Source organism: Moschus berezovskii, chromosome 1, assembly GCF_049115385.1.
Source record: "Moschus berezovskii isolate FMDL1 chromosome 1, NW_MosBer_1.0, whole genome shotgun sequence".
Classification (NCBI taxonomy): Eukaryota; Metazoa; Chordata; class Mammalia; order Artiodactyla; family Moschidae; genus Moschus; species Moschus berezovskii.
Window position 1 is genome coordinate 74,886,023 of NC_142460.1, and position 18,266 is coordinate 74,904,288.

Below are 18,266 nucleotides of genomic sequence, written 5' to 3' on the forward strand. Positions count from 1 at the left end.
TTGTTTATTTTTTGTAATAATGCCAAGTGCTAGAGAAAGTGGGGTGAAGTGAATACAGCTGTGTCCTGCTGGTGTCTGTACTCCCCCAAAAGAACATACTGTGTGAATTCTGATCATTTGATCCCGTTTGTTGACCTCGGTGATTCCAGATCATTCTTCTCAACCCTTGAACCCTTTATCAATCATATGTGTGCTCTGAATGAAACTCAGCTTGAATGTTTTCTCCCTTCTCCATTGTGAGGGCCACTGCCTTTGTTTGAATCTTCATGAAATATTGTGTAGATCATCCCACAGCCCCCCCTTGTCTGCTATCCTTTCACACTTCTGAAAACCATCTACAAACCATCCTGTAATCTCTTGCTAGAGTCGCTTTCTTTAAAAAGAAAAGAGCACATTTCTAGTTTGTCAGATGACACTGCTCAAGACTACTGAATGGTCCACTGGCTACAGAAAGAAAATAACCTTAGTATGAAATTCAAGGTGCTCATCCATTCGGTTCCAAGTCTTAGCTCTAGTCAACCTAGCCCAGGCATTCTCTTGGATGCTTTTTCTCCAAATATATATATGGCTCACTCCCTCGTTGTCATTCAGGTCTTGGCTGGCTTATTACCTAGTTACAGTAACTTCCCTAATCACCCCATGAAAAATAGTACATCTTTCCCATCACTCTCTGTTCTCTTATCCCCCTGTCTTTTTTCCTTTTAGCACTTATTATGGCCTGGAATATTATTTACTTGTCCACTTCTTTATTGCCTAGCTATCCTCATTAGAATGCACGGTCTACGAGTGCACAGGCTTCATCAAACATGGTGCTCCTGGCTCTGTCCCTAGCACCCAGAAAAACTGCTTGGCTCATTCGTAATAGATATTCAATAAGTTGTTACTGAATAAATGAATGAGTCTCCGAACTAGTCTACCTCCATTCTTTTTCTCACAATTATTCCTCAGATGGAAAAATTCTTCTCTTCCTACACTACTTAACACAAATCATATCCATATTTCAATCCCTGGCTCTTTAATAAGAGGCATTCTTTCTCTGTGTTCCTATCATGCGTTGAGTTTCTCCTAGGCAAGAGACACTTTATCCCATTTTCACTTATATAATTGGACATGGATGGAAGATCACTTTTTCTCCACTGCTGACATTTCCTCCTATGGGGAATGGAGTTCAATCAGCAGTGGTAAGGGGCTCACCCTTTTCTGTCCCTTGATCACCTTCTCCTGGAGCAATGAGCACATTCACCTGACTAGTAATCTGGGGAAGAATAACCTATGAGAAGGTGCAGTTCAAATCTCTCCTGTTCCCTTTGAGAGCAAGCTGCCTGCAGAGAGCATGGTGCCGCTAAAAGGGCGAGTGCCTGATGCTCTCCCACACCGAGCTCCACACTCCACCTAGAATTTATCAGCAATGAAGACCAATGCTCTTATTTCATTTCTCAAACTTCTAAGAACCCAGGGAGTAGAAAGGGAAGAGTGGCATTTACTTTGTTTCCTCAAATCTTTCAAGATGTCCATGAACCAGAACCAAAACCTCTTCCTCATGGGCCAGAGCCACCCACCTAGCACAAAATCTTAAACATTTACAAAACTGAATTGAGCTGAGTCGCTTTTTAAATACTGCTAAGGATTTACATCATGAACCACATCCTCTGGCCTGAGACCAACAGCCAATATTCACAGGAGAGCTGACAGAATCTGGATTGGGGATTAGCTTTAACACAACAGGTATTTCTCCAGGTACTGTAAACTACAGGACTGGATCACAAACCTAACTTTCTCTGTGTTCTAATGAAAAAAACCAGTAAGTGAAATAAATATTTGGTGACTGAAAATTAAGTCAGTAAATAAAACATGCTTGGTTTGAATTTTATGGCCGTCCAACATTCATACTGTACATTCACTTATGCACTTTAACACTGTGATAAGTTGGGAATGACATATAGTTAATTATGCATATCCATTAAGTTAATATTCATTTTAAAATAAAACATTTTTTCCGTGGCAGACAAACTGCTCCAAATCACTCTGCTACTTTCACAAAACCCTGGAAGATCTAATTTTGTAAATGAGTCCCTTAAAAAGTGAACAATTTCAGTCAGAGTATACTGTTCTCAACCTGGCTCCCCATAGGGTACCTGAATTCACGAAGCACTTAGATTGCATTAACAATCTATAGAATGTGGTTTGATTTTCATGAAATAAAAGAAAATCAAAATAACTACAGAGTTTTCCATTAGAAGAAAAAATAAAAAAGCAAATGTGCTCACCTGAAAACACATCAAGTCTCGCAGCCCCGGCATCTCTGTAAACAATATAAAAATATTATTGCTTCAGTTTGATATTATGTTTTTGAAAATTACATTCATCTGAATTTCTCATGTGACAGATGACCTACTGTCAGATAACAAACAATGGAGAAATCCACTTAAATTTCTTTAAAAACAATTATTAAAATATTCTTTCCTGCATTTGTAGACTAAGATTTATGATCATTCATAATTTGAGAATGCTACAAAGCCTAAAACTCAGAAATTTAAAAGAAGAAATAGAATTTAGTGGTAGTTACACAAGAAGCTCAAGAAAATGGATATGAACATTAAAAAACTTGGTTGGAAAATAATCCAGAAGTCATATAAAGATTTTCATATATTTTAGAACAAAAAAATTGCTTATGTGTACCATATAGTCACATTTTAAAAGAACATATATGATATACATGTGTGTATCTGTAAGGAAAGAAATCAAATGTTAATTGTGGTTTTCTCTAGGTCAGAGGTTGACAATCTATGGTCTATGGGCCAAATCTTGACCATAACTACTTTTCGTGAATAAAGTTAATGGAACACAATCATGACCACTTATTTACATGTTGTCATATACATATTTGTTTCCATGTTGCTACAGTCTGCCTTCACACTGTAATGGTACATCTGAATGGCTTCAACAGAGGACATGTGGCCTGCAAAGGAGAAAATACTCAATACTTGGCCTTTTACAGAGAAGTAAGTTGTATACACCTCCCCCCCATGATGAGGTTATTAGTGCCTCAGTTTTTCTCTTAGTTGTCTACAATTCACAGATACTATTTGTATATTTTCTTAATTTTTAAAGTAAAAACTTTAAAAGGCAAGGAAAAGGAGCCAGAAGACCCAGGTTTCCACATGAAAGCTGTGAGAAAAAGGAGGAAGACAATGAGGTCTTAACTGACGAGGAAGTGAGGATGTTGAGGAAAGGGGAATCTAGAAGGAAGCTCAGCATAGTAACAACCACTGGGACTCAGATGGGGAAACCTGCATCTCCCAAAATTTCTGTAAGTCTCAACCCAAACCTAGCCTCGGTCAATCAAGTAGGTACACTGTCCCTGTTAGACAAAGCTGGCCCCTAGCTCCTTTTTCTACCCAACTGCTTCTTCTAATGCTTCCTCCACAGAAATTCTGGAGTTACATTACCATTTCTTGATCATTTTCTATGTGACAAATTCTGAATGAGGTATTCTTAAACCTTTCCATCTAATCCTTACCACAACGCATGGCACATAGGTATCATAATCTCCATTATATAAGCATACATGACAGTTGGACTGTGAAGAAAGCTGATCGCCGAAGAATTGATGCTTTTGAACTGTGGTGCTGGAGAAGACTCTTGCGAGTCCCTTGGACTGCAAGGAGATCCAACCAGTCCATTCTAAAGGAGATCAATCCTGGGTGTTCATTGGAAGGACTGATGCTAAAGCTGAAACTCCAATACTTTGGCCACCTCATGCGACGAGTTGACTCACTGGAAAAGACTCTGATGCTGGGAGGGATTGGGGGCAGGAGGAGAAGGGGACGACAGAGAATGAGATGGCTGTATGGCATTACCGACTCGATGGACATGAGTTTGAGTGAACTCTGGGAGTTGGTGATGGACAGGGAGGCCCGGTGTGCTGTGATTCATGGGGTCACAAAGAGTCGGACATGACTGAGCGACTGAACTGAACTGATACAAGGTACCATGTATACAATAATTGCTCAATAAATGCCACTATACTAAAATTATTTTCATAGAAACAATTTTTTCACAGAGAAATTCCACGGGGTAAGACAAAGAAAAGTCATTCACCTTTATAGCATGTTAAGACATTCATAATAAGCTTTGTTCTTAAACCCAGGTACTTTCTCTCTGAACACCTGTTGTATTAGGAAGAGTTCCCTAAGGATTTTCTTCCTGTTCCATCATAGTTTTTCCTACTCTTTCCACAACATTCTTTGAATACCTTCCAGTTCTAATTTAGACAAGTATAGGAAACCATCAAAATCTTGAATACAAGGATATGAAATAACATCTTAGAGTAACACAGGGACTTTAAGAAGACCTTCAGAGAAGGCAATGGCAAGCCACTCCAGTACTCTTGCCTAGAACATCCCATGGACGGAGGAGCCTGGTGGGCTGCAGTCCATGGGGTCGCTACGAGTCAGATATGACTGAGCGACTTCACTTTCACTTTCATAAGATCGACAGAGTGTCTCGAGTAGGTCTGTTAAATAGCTTTATTTGTTGTCAATTACTGGCATCTAAGCAGTGGTGACAAACTCCAGTATCCCCTGAAGACAAACAAGTTGAGGAGTTCAGGCTGACCATGGAGAACCCTGAAAATGGCAAGGCTGAAGACATAGGCTGGTCCCAGGAGAGCACCTGCTACATGCCTGATCCTACTGAGTTGGTCTCAAAGTTGCTACATATAATCTTGGGGGGAAAAAGCATGGGATCCGTTTTTTTTTTTTTTTACATGGCACTTCATCTTCTCAAATTTTATAAACAATTCCTTCCTCTTATTCTTTATGAATACTGTACAAAGTTTCAGTATGAGTCAAACATGAGGCAAACTAGACTTGGTCAAGGTGCTGCCAGATTACAAGCGCTGCTCAAAGAACTGCTCAATTGATCATATTTCTACCACTCCCCTGAGTCTGCAGTCAATCTTTCTTTGCCAGTCACTCTCTATAAACTAGTCCCATTGTTCTATTTTTTCTATATTCTGATATTACTTGCCCTCCTTTGTTAAAATGAGTAAGTGAAACAACTTTATAGGAGAAAAGACAGTTGGCAAAATGGGCCAGTACAGTCTTTCACAGTTACAGGTATCAAGTTGCTGAAAACAGAAGTTTAGTAGGACAGAGGGTTAGTGGATACAGGAATATTGCTTCAGAGCTTGAGCAGACGCAAACAGTAGAAACCCTGCCCTCCTGCAGAGAGACTAACCACAAACATTCATGTGCAGTGGCTGGATCCCTGTTAGCTCTATCTAAGTTGAGTTCACAGCTCTTCTGACAAACCAACTTTATTCTTTTCTTCTTTTCCCTCCTTTTTTTTGATGACTATGATTCCATTTGTTCTGCAGAGTTTCACCAAAAGAGGTGCTAGTGACTTTGTACTTAAGTGTTGAGCTTTGCTGAACAGGAAGGACGTCTTGATGGCTGGTTAAATGGCTACACCTTATGGTCACAGTCACCTCCCTTCTAAAGCTAAAAATGAGGGGGAAATGTAAAACACTGAAATATAGTCATCAATCAGTGGCAGGGAATGTATTTATTAAATATAAATAATATATAATACATACCGTGATGTTGTTTTAAGTTGCTAAGTCATCTTCAACTCTTTACAACCTCATGGGCTATAGCCCACTGGGCTCCTCTGTCCATGGGATTTCCCAGGCAAGCATACTGCAGTGGGCTGCCATTTCCTCTTCCTAACCCAGGGATCAAACCCACCTCTCCAGCACTGGCAGGAGATTCTTTACCACTGAGCCACCAGGGAAACCCTGTGCTGTGCTGTTCTTAATTGCTCAGTACTGTGCGACTCTCTGTGACCCCATGGACTGTAGCCCACCAGGATCCTCTATCTGTGGGGATTTTCCAGGAAAAAATACTGGAATGGGTTGCCTTACCCTCCTCTAAGGGATCTTCCCAACCCAAGGATCAAACCCAGGTCTCCCGCACTGCAGGAGGATTCTTTACCGTCTGAGCCAACAGGGAAGCCCAAGAATACTGGAGTGGGTAGCCTATCTCTTTTTCAGGAGATCTTCCTGACCCAGGAAACGAACCAGGGTCTCCTGAATTGCAGGTGGATTCCCAGCTGAGAATACCAGGGAAGCCTCATTACATAGTTATTAACACAAAAACAGATGTCCAATTTACCAGCACTTCAAGTCTAATCATAAATACAAACTGAATAAAAATGAATAATTTCTCCCTTCAACTGTTCTTTTTCCTATCATACCTTGATTTTATAGAAAATCAACTCATGAAGTGTTCCAAGTGGACACAATGACATCATATTTTCATCCATTATGGCTAGACTTTATTGTCACAAAATTCCTTTGAATAACCTTTGTTTACAATAAGCCTTACCTTGCATTGTCCAGCAATTCAGCTAGTGCTCCAAAAAGGAAACTGTGAGTGGTGCTAATGAAGAAACAGAGGGAAAATAAAAGTTAAACCAACTCGGTAATCAATGTAAAAGGTTCAAGACACATGCAATGTTCTCTAGTTTGAGGCCGATAATCAATTAAGAAGTTATTCTAGAAGTTTCTCAGCAGTCAAGATTCTGAAATACATGTACTCCATGACAAAGCCAGGGCTAAGAACCCTATCACCAAAATATCTTAATTACTCCTAATAAAACAAAGACTTCAAGGACCTGACTCTACTTAGAGCAAATTTTGACATTTTAATATTGCTTTATAAGCATTTAAGTTTTTCAGAGAATGTTTCATTAAAACTATATTATTTAAGGCCAAATAATTTCTAAAAAATCTTGACCAAAACCCAGACTCACTGAAAGACCTTAAGATTTCATCTGCGGACACAGGTATTGGCAGGTTACCCCTGTCTGCACCACTAACCTACATTTTTCTGTGGAATCTTTTCACCTCGGAAAAGCCCACAACTTAAATAATTTCACAGAAGACCAGCATTCACTCTCCCCTGTACCCCTCCTGACAAGTCCTGGGCACAGAAAGCACTAGATAGCCATCACTGTTTCTACTTCGAAGGCTGAATGTTTCTCTGTGGATGGAATCAAATCGCCTTCAGGTTCCACATTTGCTTTCCATTTCCTGATGTGGATATTTCAATCGGCAACCTTATGAAGGGAAGATTCAGTCAGCAATTTTCTTTTTATATCTAGTAAACAGGTAGCAGAAGCAAAAGAAACACATTTATCTGCTCATTTGTCTAATACTATATCCTTCTCTGTTTTACTCTAATCTGTGAATAGTTCAGAAGGGCCACTCACTGGCCTTTTTATGCCACTCCTGCATTATTAGAGAGAAATTAAGTTTGGCCCTATTTGCCAGATTTGGGATAGTTAGGATGACGGAAAAAAGAATCCTCAGGTTCCTGCTTCAATTTTGTAAACTCTGCAGTTTTGTTTGGATAACTAAATTGGAATTTAAAATGGAAATGATTTTTTTTTTTAATTTAAACCTTTAAAAAACCTTAAATTCGCTAATATTCAAAGACTTTGTTGATCCCCTCTAGTTTGAAATTATCTTCTTATAATAAGAGTGAAAAGCTTGGGTACAAGCTTTAAAAAAACAAACTTCATGGATTGCAATTTTTGCTTTAATGACACAAAAATTAATAGACTGTCTTATATACAGCTATCATAGAGTGTTCTGTGATTTTTTCTTTTCCCTTCAGAGTTGTTATGCATGCTGACTGATTTCATTGTTTGACTTACAAATATCTACCTTTGCTTTCATAATGTTAGTATTTTAACATTTTGATATGTTAAAATATGGTTAGTATTATTACTAACCATCTGTAATTTTCTTCATTTCTCAATAAAGAAATAGCATAGGATGGTCAACAATTAAAAAAAAACAAACACCCTGCTCATTTGTACAGGAGAAAGGATCATCTGCAATGTCTCAGCAACTTCAAATACCCCAGACCACAGGACAACACTGTAGCCAAAAATTTATTTTTTTAAAATGCATACATATATCTATTTTGGGAATCTTAAACTATAAACCCATGCTTATGACAGCAGGATCTCTTGACTCTAGTCAGCTTTCAAATTTTTCATTAAAATAAACCCACTAATACAATTGTTGCAAAAAAGTGTCCTTCAATCAAAAGAAATTTAGTACTTAAAAATCTAAAATACAGCAAAAGAAAAGTGTCAGTGATATGCTTTACAAAAGCAGTACTTCAAACCATAAGCCTTTCTAAACAATCCTTCAGAAAAGGAACTTCAATCATTCTGACCAAAAAAAAAAGAAAGCCATGTAAGCTTTTGTACTATTGCACTCAAGACTTTTACTGACTTCCTGCCACATGCCAACATGGGCAGACATGGTCTTTACAACTTTAGGGGCTCAAGCTAGTCGGAGATATGAAAAATACACAAGTAAAACATACAAAGACAATAACACAGATTGTGATTCGGTGCCACAGATGAAAAGTGATGCGGAAGAGTCTTCTGAGGAAGGCAGAGCCTCTCTTCATAGAAGACACGGACTGAACCCTGGAAGATGAGAATTTAGTCCCTTGCAGAGTTAGAGTGGAAACCCTCTAGCAAGAACAGTAAGTGCAAAGTCCTTGAAGCTGAAAAGAGCAAAGGAGGCCAGTCTCCTCTCGCTGCAGTAAATCTAGGAGATCACATTGAGAAGTGGGATGGTCAGGTCATGTAGTACCTCCTTCTCCACAGTTAGGAGATCATACTTTATCCACACACAACTGGAAACAATCATTGTGCTTTAATAAAGAGAGGTATCTGGTGTAAGTTTTTAAAAGCTCACTCTGACAGCTTTCAGAAAAACTGATCATAGGGGAGCAAGAACAGGAAGCAGAGAATCCAGTTTAGAGCCTATGTGATATCCAGAAAGGAGATGACATTAAATATGAAGAGAAACAGATGAATTTGAGATACAAGAGTTAGCATGAAGAGGACTTGAGGATGGATTGGATGTGGGGGTGATACAAAGGAGGAATAAAAAAATCTGCTGTTTTACTGAGGCAAGTCTCCATCAAAAATCTTAACTCGAATACTGTATGATGACCCTTATATGTAGAATCTAAAAAGAAATGATACAAATGAACTTACTTACAAAACAGAAACAGAGACTCACAGACTTAGAAAACAAACTTAAGGTTGCCTGGGAGTAAAGGATAGTTAGGGAGTTTGGGATGGACGTATACACATTGCTATATTTAAAATGGATAACCAACAAGAACATACTGTATGGCACACAGAACTCTGCTCAATGTTAATGTGGCAGCCTGGATGGGAGGGGAGTTTGAGGGAGAATGGATACATGTATACGTATGGTTAAACCCCTTCATTGTTCACCTGAAACTATCATAACATTATTACTTGGCTATACCCCAGTACAAAATAAAAAGTTAAAAAATATCGTATCCCAGGGACCTGAGAGTAGGCCAAGTTGTGGCTGATTTTGTTGCTGCGGCTTCATGCTGCTGTCACTTTTGTTATTTAGTTAACAGACCACCAACTGATAATGGGGTGGTTTGAAGAAGGTAGTTTGGGGAGGAGGTGGAGGCTAGGAAGCAAAATAGCCACAGAAACTATACAAATATGAGGCTAAAGAACTTTCTAAGATAAAATTCAGCCTTTCCAGCACTCGTAATTTTTCTTCCACTTACTCAAAATTACTAGCTCTTCATTTGTCTTCTGCCTCAACTAACGCTTAACATTTTGTACCATCCTTTCCAGCTTAAATCATTCTCCATGATAACAAGTTAAAACTAAGTACCTAGTGAATACTGCCTGGGTGTTTTGTGGTCTGTAAGAAGTACACTGTTTGTCCCAAGCAGCAAGGCCTGGCTTCTTCACACTTCCATTTCTGTTGCTTCAGTTCTGCTGCTGCTGCTGCTGCTGCTAAGTCACTTCAGTCGTATCCGACTCTGTGTGACCCCATAGACGGAAGCCCACCAGGCTCCCCCTTCCCTGGGATTCTCCAGGCAAGAACACTGGAGTGGGTTGCCATTTCCTTCTCCAATGTGTGAAAGTGAAAAGTGAAAGTGAAGTTGCTCAGTCGTGTCCGACCCTTAGCGACCCCATGGACTGCAGCCTACCAGGCTCCTCCATCCATGGGATTTTCTAGGCAATCGTACTGGAGTGGCTTGCCATTGCCTTCTCCGTCAGTTCTGCTACATTCTATCAATCAGAACTTTTGGTAAACCAAATTACTAAAAAGGTTCCCCCCAAATCAACCTAGCACTCACTGCTAGGCTTTGCTGTACTGGAAATAACAGATGAGAAAAACACTGTCATTTGCCTCTGCCATGTGAATATTCGAAATAACCCCTAGAGAGTATTCGAAAAGGATACTGGCCTGACAGAAGAAAGTGTCCTAGTAAAAACTAGAATGTGAGATTCCTGTCTTCAAAGAGGTTACACTTTCAGAAAGACTCAGGAGGTAACAGAAGCTGGAATCAATAAACACAAATTGCTCTCTGGCTTTAGTCGCTCAGTCGTGTGCGACTCTTTGCGGCCCCATGGACTGTAGTCCACCAGGCTCCTCTGTCCGCGAAATTCTCCAGGCAAGAATACTGGAGTGGGTAGCCATTGCTCTCTGGAGGGCAACTTTAATCTTTAAAATGTCAGCGTGTTCCGTAGAGAAATGACTATATGGCCAAGTTGGTAGAAAGAGGCTTCTGCTGGCCTACAATTAAATAATTTTGTTTAGTGATTAATGTGGGGCCTTCCTACCACTTGGTGTTCATTGAAGGGCACCAGAGGCGTTCAGGCTGGTTTAGAACATACATCTTCCTCTCTTTTTCGTTGCTTTAAAAAAAAAAAAGCATATACATTTTAAATAAATAAATCCATGAATCAATGATACCAAATTCCTTTTTTTTTTCAAGGACACTTGGCGAGGAGATGGGCAAAAGTCTTTTCCACTGTGTGGAAGGCCTCCCCACCGTTCCGGCTACAAGGGGGCACTCACGAGTTGGCGTGGATGAAATCCAGATGCAGCTGGGCCCGGAGCAGAGCAGCATACTTGTCGCCCATGTCCTGGAACGCGACCCGCGCGGCCCTCGGAGCCCAGGCCTAGGGGCCCAGCGCCGCTCCGCTCCGCTCCACGCCCACGCCCAGGCCCGCGCCCACGCGCGGACTCCGCGTGCTGCGAGCACGCGCTCCCCCTGGCGGCCGGACCGCGAAGCTCACCCCGCACGGGGTGCGTCCCAGACGTCAGGCGAGCGTCTGGTAAGGGAAGGCTGTTGCTCATCTTGGATCACCTGGTGAGGCTAAGGAGGCTGAGCTAGACTCCTCTTCCCGAACTGAGGTCTAGGTAACCTTACTAAACACTCGTTCTCTGTTATTCTGCAACTGGAAAATGGAGTCCAAGGCCGGGGCTATAATTCGATCAGGAATGATCACACACAGAGACGCACAAAACCCCACAGAACGGGAAGAATTGTGGCGAGGTCGGTAAAGCAGCAGGAAAGGCGGGGCGAGAACAGGGTAGTGTCCCCTGTGTGGCCGTCACACAGCAGAGGTAAAGGCGCTTGTGTTCTCACTCGGCACTTAACCTATGTCAGCTGGGTTGTGTTTTCTTCACTTGAAGGAAAGAAAGGAGAAAAGAGATCTGCCAGAGAGAGGAGGGAAAGAACTAAAAGCCTTCAGAACAGAATGCTGAGGCGTGTGTCCCAACGGAACGGTTTTCACCTGTCAGCTGACACTCAACTATTTGACATGCTGGCCGGGCTTGAAGAACAGACATTCTGTATTGTTCCAAAGGACAGAACTGGGAAAGTGGAAGGTGGAAAGAGAGAGGTTGGGGATAAATATAAGGAAGGGCTGTGTATGCCAGCTATCCAAAAGGGGACACAAAGCAGAGTTACCAATACCCAAGCTGAAACAGGATTTCTCAGTGATGTGTTACGGAAATGTCCTGCTGCAATGAGAAATTAATAGAACTGCTTGGCCTCTAATTGCTCAAACTCATTTATTCTAAGGCAATATGACTTGCAAATAAAGTAGTTCAATAGTACTAGGCAGGTGTTTTATATGAGTTTTAAAATCAGAAACAAGCATCTATGGAATAAGAAAGTTGAACTAGATGTGTTGGTGATTTACATGCATTACACAAGCAATGAGGCTCACAAAAAAGAAAAAAGCAATATCAGCTTTGGGGTACTTATTCTACTTCTAGAGAAAGAAGTTAATCAGTTACTACATTTATAAGACTCAATAGAGGAAGAAAGAATTTGAATGGCAGCCCAAGGACACATGATGCTCTACTTTAATTTGAAAACTGGAAGTAAATATAAACATTTCAAGTAATCTTCCTGATTGCGTTTTTGTTTTAACAGTGGTTATGATGGTGTTTTGATAGCAAAATTCTCTTTACTAGGCAATGTGAGCTATCTTTCCAATTTTTCCTTTCATAGAACTTCAGTGAAATATGACATTTTATTTTCATTTTATGGGTAAGAAAAGCTTGACGAGCCTCTTCTGGATTTATTTTACTACCCCAATTTCCAGCTGCTACCTCAAAGCAATTTACTGTTGGGAGGCACCAGAACCACAAGCCTGTAATTAGTAAAGGGCTGTGATACCTAATTTCTATCAGAGGGAAGGGTGTGATTATCACAGAAGCACTCCTTCTAATAATCTGAGCAGAGCCCTCCACAGTAAGTGGGCAGTCCTAAAGTACTAGACAGTACTGTTGGCCCAGATGACAGGAACACAGGGGGATCTGTTAGATGGATCTGTTAGCTAAAAAAGAGTCCTGAGATCACTGTATGTGCATGCTCAGTCACTCAGTCGTGTCTGACTCTGCGACCCCGTGGACTGTAGCCCGCCAGGCTCCTCTGTCCATGAGATTTGGACATCTGTCCTGATAAGAATACTGGAGTGGGTTGCCATTTCCTCCTCCAGGGGATCTTCCTGACTGTACACAATCCACCAAAAGTCTTTTCCCCATTTCAACTCCGCTTCACCACTCTGCTGCCATAGAGGCAATTTCTGTTCCTCTTTAAGGTATACTTTTGGAATTGCCTCTCTTAGTCACGTCCCTCAGCCCTGCCTCAAGATTCATTTTAATATTACTTCATGATAAAATAAATACCAGGGGAACAGCAGAGAGGGGAGATCTTAAATGAGAACATCATTGGCTCATCTTATGGTTTATCCTGATGTTAAGGACAGCCAATCTGGGGTAACTAAACATTTCAACTTTGCAACATTCATGTACTAGTCATAAACGATGGATCAAATCGTTCAGACTCTACTTTCTCCTTAACACTTAAATAGTTGTGTATGAACCAGCATTTAATTACACAAACATGTTTAAACTCAAGACAAAGTTTATAAACATTAAAAAAAAAATGCTGTACCTATCAACCACTCACATTATCATCATAAGTTCAGCATATGATGATAAACACAGAAAGCAAATGCTATTTAGGTGTTACTATTTAAAGAGGCTAATGACCCTCAACTGATAATAGTGAAATGTCTCTGGAAGCAATTCACACCCTTCTTGCTCATTTTCTTGCTTTTGTGTGAACCTAGTCAGTGTATTCACATCTCTTCCAGTCTACTCCATGTTAGACAGTGGTGGGGTTTTCTTTACAGAAATTCTGTTATCCATATAATTGACCACCTTTCTATTCCAGATATTCAGCACTGTGATAAGCACCCCTGGAGATGGTGGCAAATATGAGGCCCAAAGCGTGCCCCAAAAATAATGATGGTATTAAATGAGTTAGAAAATACGGTATTCACTCTGGGTTGGCTAACCCACTAGCCATTTTCCCAATTTTCCTCTTTCTATTCTCAAAGTTAAAAATATGCTTTTCTAAACTCCCCTGTAGCAAGGGTGGCCATCTGACTCAGTACTCATAAATAAGATAAAAGCAGACCATGTGCTGAGTGGTTTCTAGAAAACCACTGGATAAAAGGCACAGGCAGGGCTGGTACTACCTTTCTTTCCTGTTTCTGCCTTAAGTACAGGCACATCACCAGAATTTGTGTTGTCATTGGCATCCATGAGGGGAAGTTCAAGAGAGCTGTATGAAGCAGTCTCAAGCATTCTTGAATTACTAAACCAAAACCAGAAGTCACTCACCTCCAGTTTTTTCATTATGAAATAAAACTTAATCTTTACTAGTTTCAGTAATTATAACTGGATTTTCTTTTAGTTGTAGCCAAAACTATTCCTAACCAATACAAAGAGAGACAAAGATTAATGCTAGAAAGCACCAGAAGCATAACTTCTTTCCATCGTTGGGCAGATTATTTATTATGATCTGTTATTTATGTCTTTTCTTGCCAGAAGTGGTAAATGTGAGATGAGAACAAGACACTGCAGGAGTCATTAGAACAGAGAGATAGAAAGGGGGGAGATCGGTGTGTGTGTGTGTATACAAAATGTTGTAACTAGAACTGTTAGATTGAATCACAGGAAGAGACAGTGTTGGCCAGACAAGTAAGAAGAACGTTAAAGAGAAGTTGGAGTGTCAGTGTGAGGTTTATGTTTGCTGCTAAGTCACTTCAGTCGTGTCCGACTCTGTGCGACCCCATAGACGGCAGCCCACCAGGCTCCCCCGTCCCTGGGATTCTCCAGGCAAGAACACTGGAGTGGGTTGCCATTTCCTTCTCCAATGTGGGAAAGTGAAAAGTGAAAGTGAAGTCGCTCAGTCGTGTCCAACTTGTAGCGACCCCACGGACTGCAGCCTACCAGGCTCCTCCATCCATGGGACTTTCTAGGCAAGAGTACTGGAGTGGCTTGCCATTGCCTTCTCCGGAGGTTTATGTTTAGTGTGATGTATAATTTGGAGCTGTTATTGGCTCATGTAGTGAATCACTTATTTGGTGTGAAACAACTCCATGGTAGGCTCCAAGAATATAAAAGTAAAAATACCTTGTTTCTTCCTTCGAGGTGTTACAGTTTAATACAGGCAGAGTACAACAGATTTCAATGTAGGAAAAAGAAACCATTCCAGGTACACCAGACACCAAGGAATATGATAAAGGGAAATAGATATTGACAGAACCCATGGAGCAGATAGAAGGGCCAGAGTTAGGGGTCCACCACAGGATAGCTGAGTTCAACTTCACACCAGGAGGCAGAACAGAGAGCAGCAGTCTCCTGATGCCTCTGGAGTGTCTCCAGCTACCCATGAGGATGATTTCCACATACAGGAATACTAAGGCTGGCCATTGCCTCTGTGCACTCGCATCTCGTGTCCTGTAGGATAGCAGCATGACAAAACAATATTTTTCACATCCAGAATCTAAGAATATTTTCTAGTTTTTTAATCTCTCTAAATGGAGATATTAGAGAGAAGATACATGGTGACTAAGGGAGACAATGCACAGTTTCCACCACATTAATGAACTTTTAAAGCCTCTATTAGTACATTAAGGTGTTACAGGTCCTTTGAGAGAAGTTCGATCTGCAGGTAGGGAGGTGGGTTAGGAAAGATTTCAAAGAAGTGGTGGGACTCGAACAGTACTTTGAAAGATGATCTTACATCTGCTAGATGAACAGAATCAGGATTGCCATGCTAGGTAGAGTGCTCAGTTTAAAAAAGGAAAAGCGTGAGGTTACACAGACATTCAATAAACAGCTCATCATGTCTGGAGTGTGGGGTGCAAGCTGTTTAAGAAGCTTGGGGAGGAAGTGGGAGTCAGATCGTGGTGGACTCTGAATCTGCACTGAAGAATTTGGAATGGCTCCTGTGAAGGGTGGGAAGCCAGAGTCAGGCCTTCAGCAATGGAGTGCTGTGAGTGAATTTGTGGTTCATAAGGATCACTCTGGATGCACGTGAACACTAGGTTGGAGGAGTTCAAGCCTAGAAGAAGGAAGGCCAGTTAGCAGAGTATTGCAATAGCAAGTGAGGAATAACATCTTGAGCTGGGGAGAATTGATGTTATGGGGAAAAGAAATGGACTGGTTGCCCTGGTAGCTTAGATAGCTATAAAGGTCATCTCTAGAAGACTTGCAGTAAAGTGGAGAAGAAACTGTGGCGATAAGGACTAGCGAGAAAGAGATGAATATGAAAGGTCTTGTTTAAGAAAATGTGGAAATTGGATTTCTAAGTCAGATCACGAGATACTAGCAAATGCAGGGAGAAAATACAAATTTGGTTGGTTTAACTTAGTTCCTCAGGAGTCTGAGTGAAGCAAGGAAAAAAAAAGGGCAAGCTACTCCATGATTTTAAGGTTGAAGTCCTGGGGAGATGGTCTTGCTCCTGCTAGTATTAGGTAAGTCACCCAAAATTACCAGTTTGAAAGGTAGAAGAGAATAAGTTCATGTTTGTGATGTTAGGATTTCACATTACACAGCATATCCAAGTAGAGGATTGTCTGTGCATTTGACCTGGAGGGAGGATATGGGGAAGAGGGAGGTGGGAGGGGGGTTCAAGAAGGGGAACACATGTACACCTGGGGTGGATTCGTGTCAATGTATGGCAAAATCAACCAATATATTAATGTAATTTGCCTCCAATAAATAAATATGTGTTTTTTTCTGTCTTAAATGGAGTTAGCTAACAACAGGTTATCATTTTTCAATAAAATATAATTTTGTGTTATGAAGGATATTAGTGAAATTATTGAGCTTTGTGTGCCTCTGAAGTCAGAGGCCGAGGAGCTCAAGGGATTGGAAGAAACTGGTTAAAGACACCAGAAAAAAAAAGAAACATATTTAGGGAAATGAATGGAGAAATGTGATTTTTTTTGAACATGAGTTAATACTGTCAAAACTGATCCCCAAAAATCTGCAAATAAATTTTCTGTATTGAACCCCCATTTAAACGTGGGTGTCTAATTTCTGAATTGAGACTGTATATCAACTCAATAGGTTGCCAAGAATTATACACTAGCCTCACCTGGAAAAAACAAGACAGTGTTTTCTAGAATTGTATTTCCTGGAATTTGTCCATAGAAAATGAAGGGGAAATAATGTATCCAGATCCCTCTCAAACGTGTTTTGCTTTCTTTCAACAAAACTGGTTTTAGCTACAAAACAAAAATAAAGTTACAGATACGGAAAACAGACTAACAGACCAGCGGAAAAGTAAGGGGGAGAGGTAAATTTGCAGACTGGTATTGACCTATACACACTAATATATATAAAATAGATAGTTAATAAAAACCTGCTACATAGCACAGAGAATTCTACTCAATACTCTGTAGTGGCCTATGTGGAAAAAGAATCTAAAAAAGAGTGGATACATGTATGTGTATAACTGATTCACTTTGCTGTACAAAACAAACGCAGCATTGTAAATCAGCTGTACCCCAATAAAAATTAAAAAGAGAGGGAAAAATCACTGCAAATAGCCAAATTTAGTGCATTGTTAGAATGCAAATGATGAAACAACACACAGTGATCTTTGAGATACTGTAATAAAAGTCTTTAAAAGTTCAAAGGTAGGAAAAATCCTCACATATGTAAGCAAGACTTGTACCCTGACCTTTGGGAGCACAGCACTTACAGATGTGCAATGAATCACTGACAATTCAGAAGTAGGCACATGCTTCCTGCTGTGGCAAAAAAGAACCAACTCTTAACATTTCTTATCTAACTCAAATTGCAGACCTTTGAAATGAAACAAATTATCTCCTACGGTCTCCAGCAGACAATTTTCAGTCTGGGGACCTTCCTTACCTGTATTCGTATTCTCTTCCCCTCATATCATACCACAGTAACATCCAGAAAATGCCTGACAGATTTCAAATACTTAAACTTTTGTTTCTAATGAAAAATGTGCTATTTTTACTATTACTATATTTCTCCCATGTCAAATTGCCAGGCTTCTGTTATTTGAGGTAAGCTCAAAGAATATCGTAATAATAATAAAAAAAAAGTTTTTAGAGAAGGGACAACTTTTGTCTATAACCAAAGCTGCACAACAGTTTTAGAATAGAGAATAGTTTTTGGTTTTATTTCTTTTGCTGTTGAACTTCAGTTATCTTTGTTCTACCATAAATACGAAAACAAAGTAATGCAAAAAAATCCAACATGTAAAAGAAATGAGCCTGTGATGTGTTATCAGGGATTTTCTATCACCAGCATAACACTCCACCATCTTGTTATTTGTAGCCTGAAATTTCCTCAACAAGGTGTGAAACCTTTCATTTCACGGATACTGCTGGGGAAAATAATAGGGTATGGTGGAGAGGAATTACTGAATGTGGGTTGAATACAGAAGTAGCCAGTTTCAGGGTTCCCTGTTCAAACACTGATGCTATCTATCCTGCTCTTCTGGCTCAGAGGTACTCGCCAGATACCCCTCCCT

At 40.3% G+C, this 18,266-nt stretch overlaps 1 protein-coding gene across 1 annotated transcript in view; it reads right to left on the minus strand.

The window, feature by feature from the left end:
* Positions 1 to 11,239, minus strand: part of MORC1 (MORC family CW-type zinc finger 1) — a 169,967-nt gene extending 158,728 nt beyond the window's left edge. Inside the window, exons 1-4 of the mRNA XM_088831653.1 lie at positions 11,186 to 11,239; positions 10,958 to 11,061; positions 6,390 to 6,443; positions 2,268 to 2,302 (exon numbers count right to left, since the gene is read on the minus strand). Coding sequence (XP_088687779.1) covers positions 2,268 to 2,302; positions 6,390 to 6,443; positions 10,958 to 11,061; positions 11,186 to 11,239 — 247 coding nt within the window. The remainder of the gene's footprint in view (positions 1 to 2,267; positions 2,303 to 6,389; positions 6,444 to 10,957; positions 11,062 to 11,185) is intronic.
* Between the last annotated feature and the right edge of the window lie 7,027 nt (positions 11,240 to 18,266).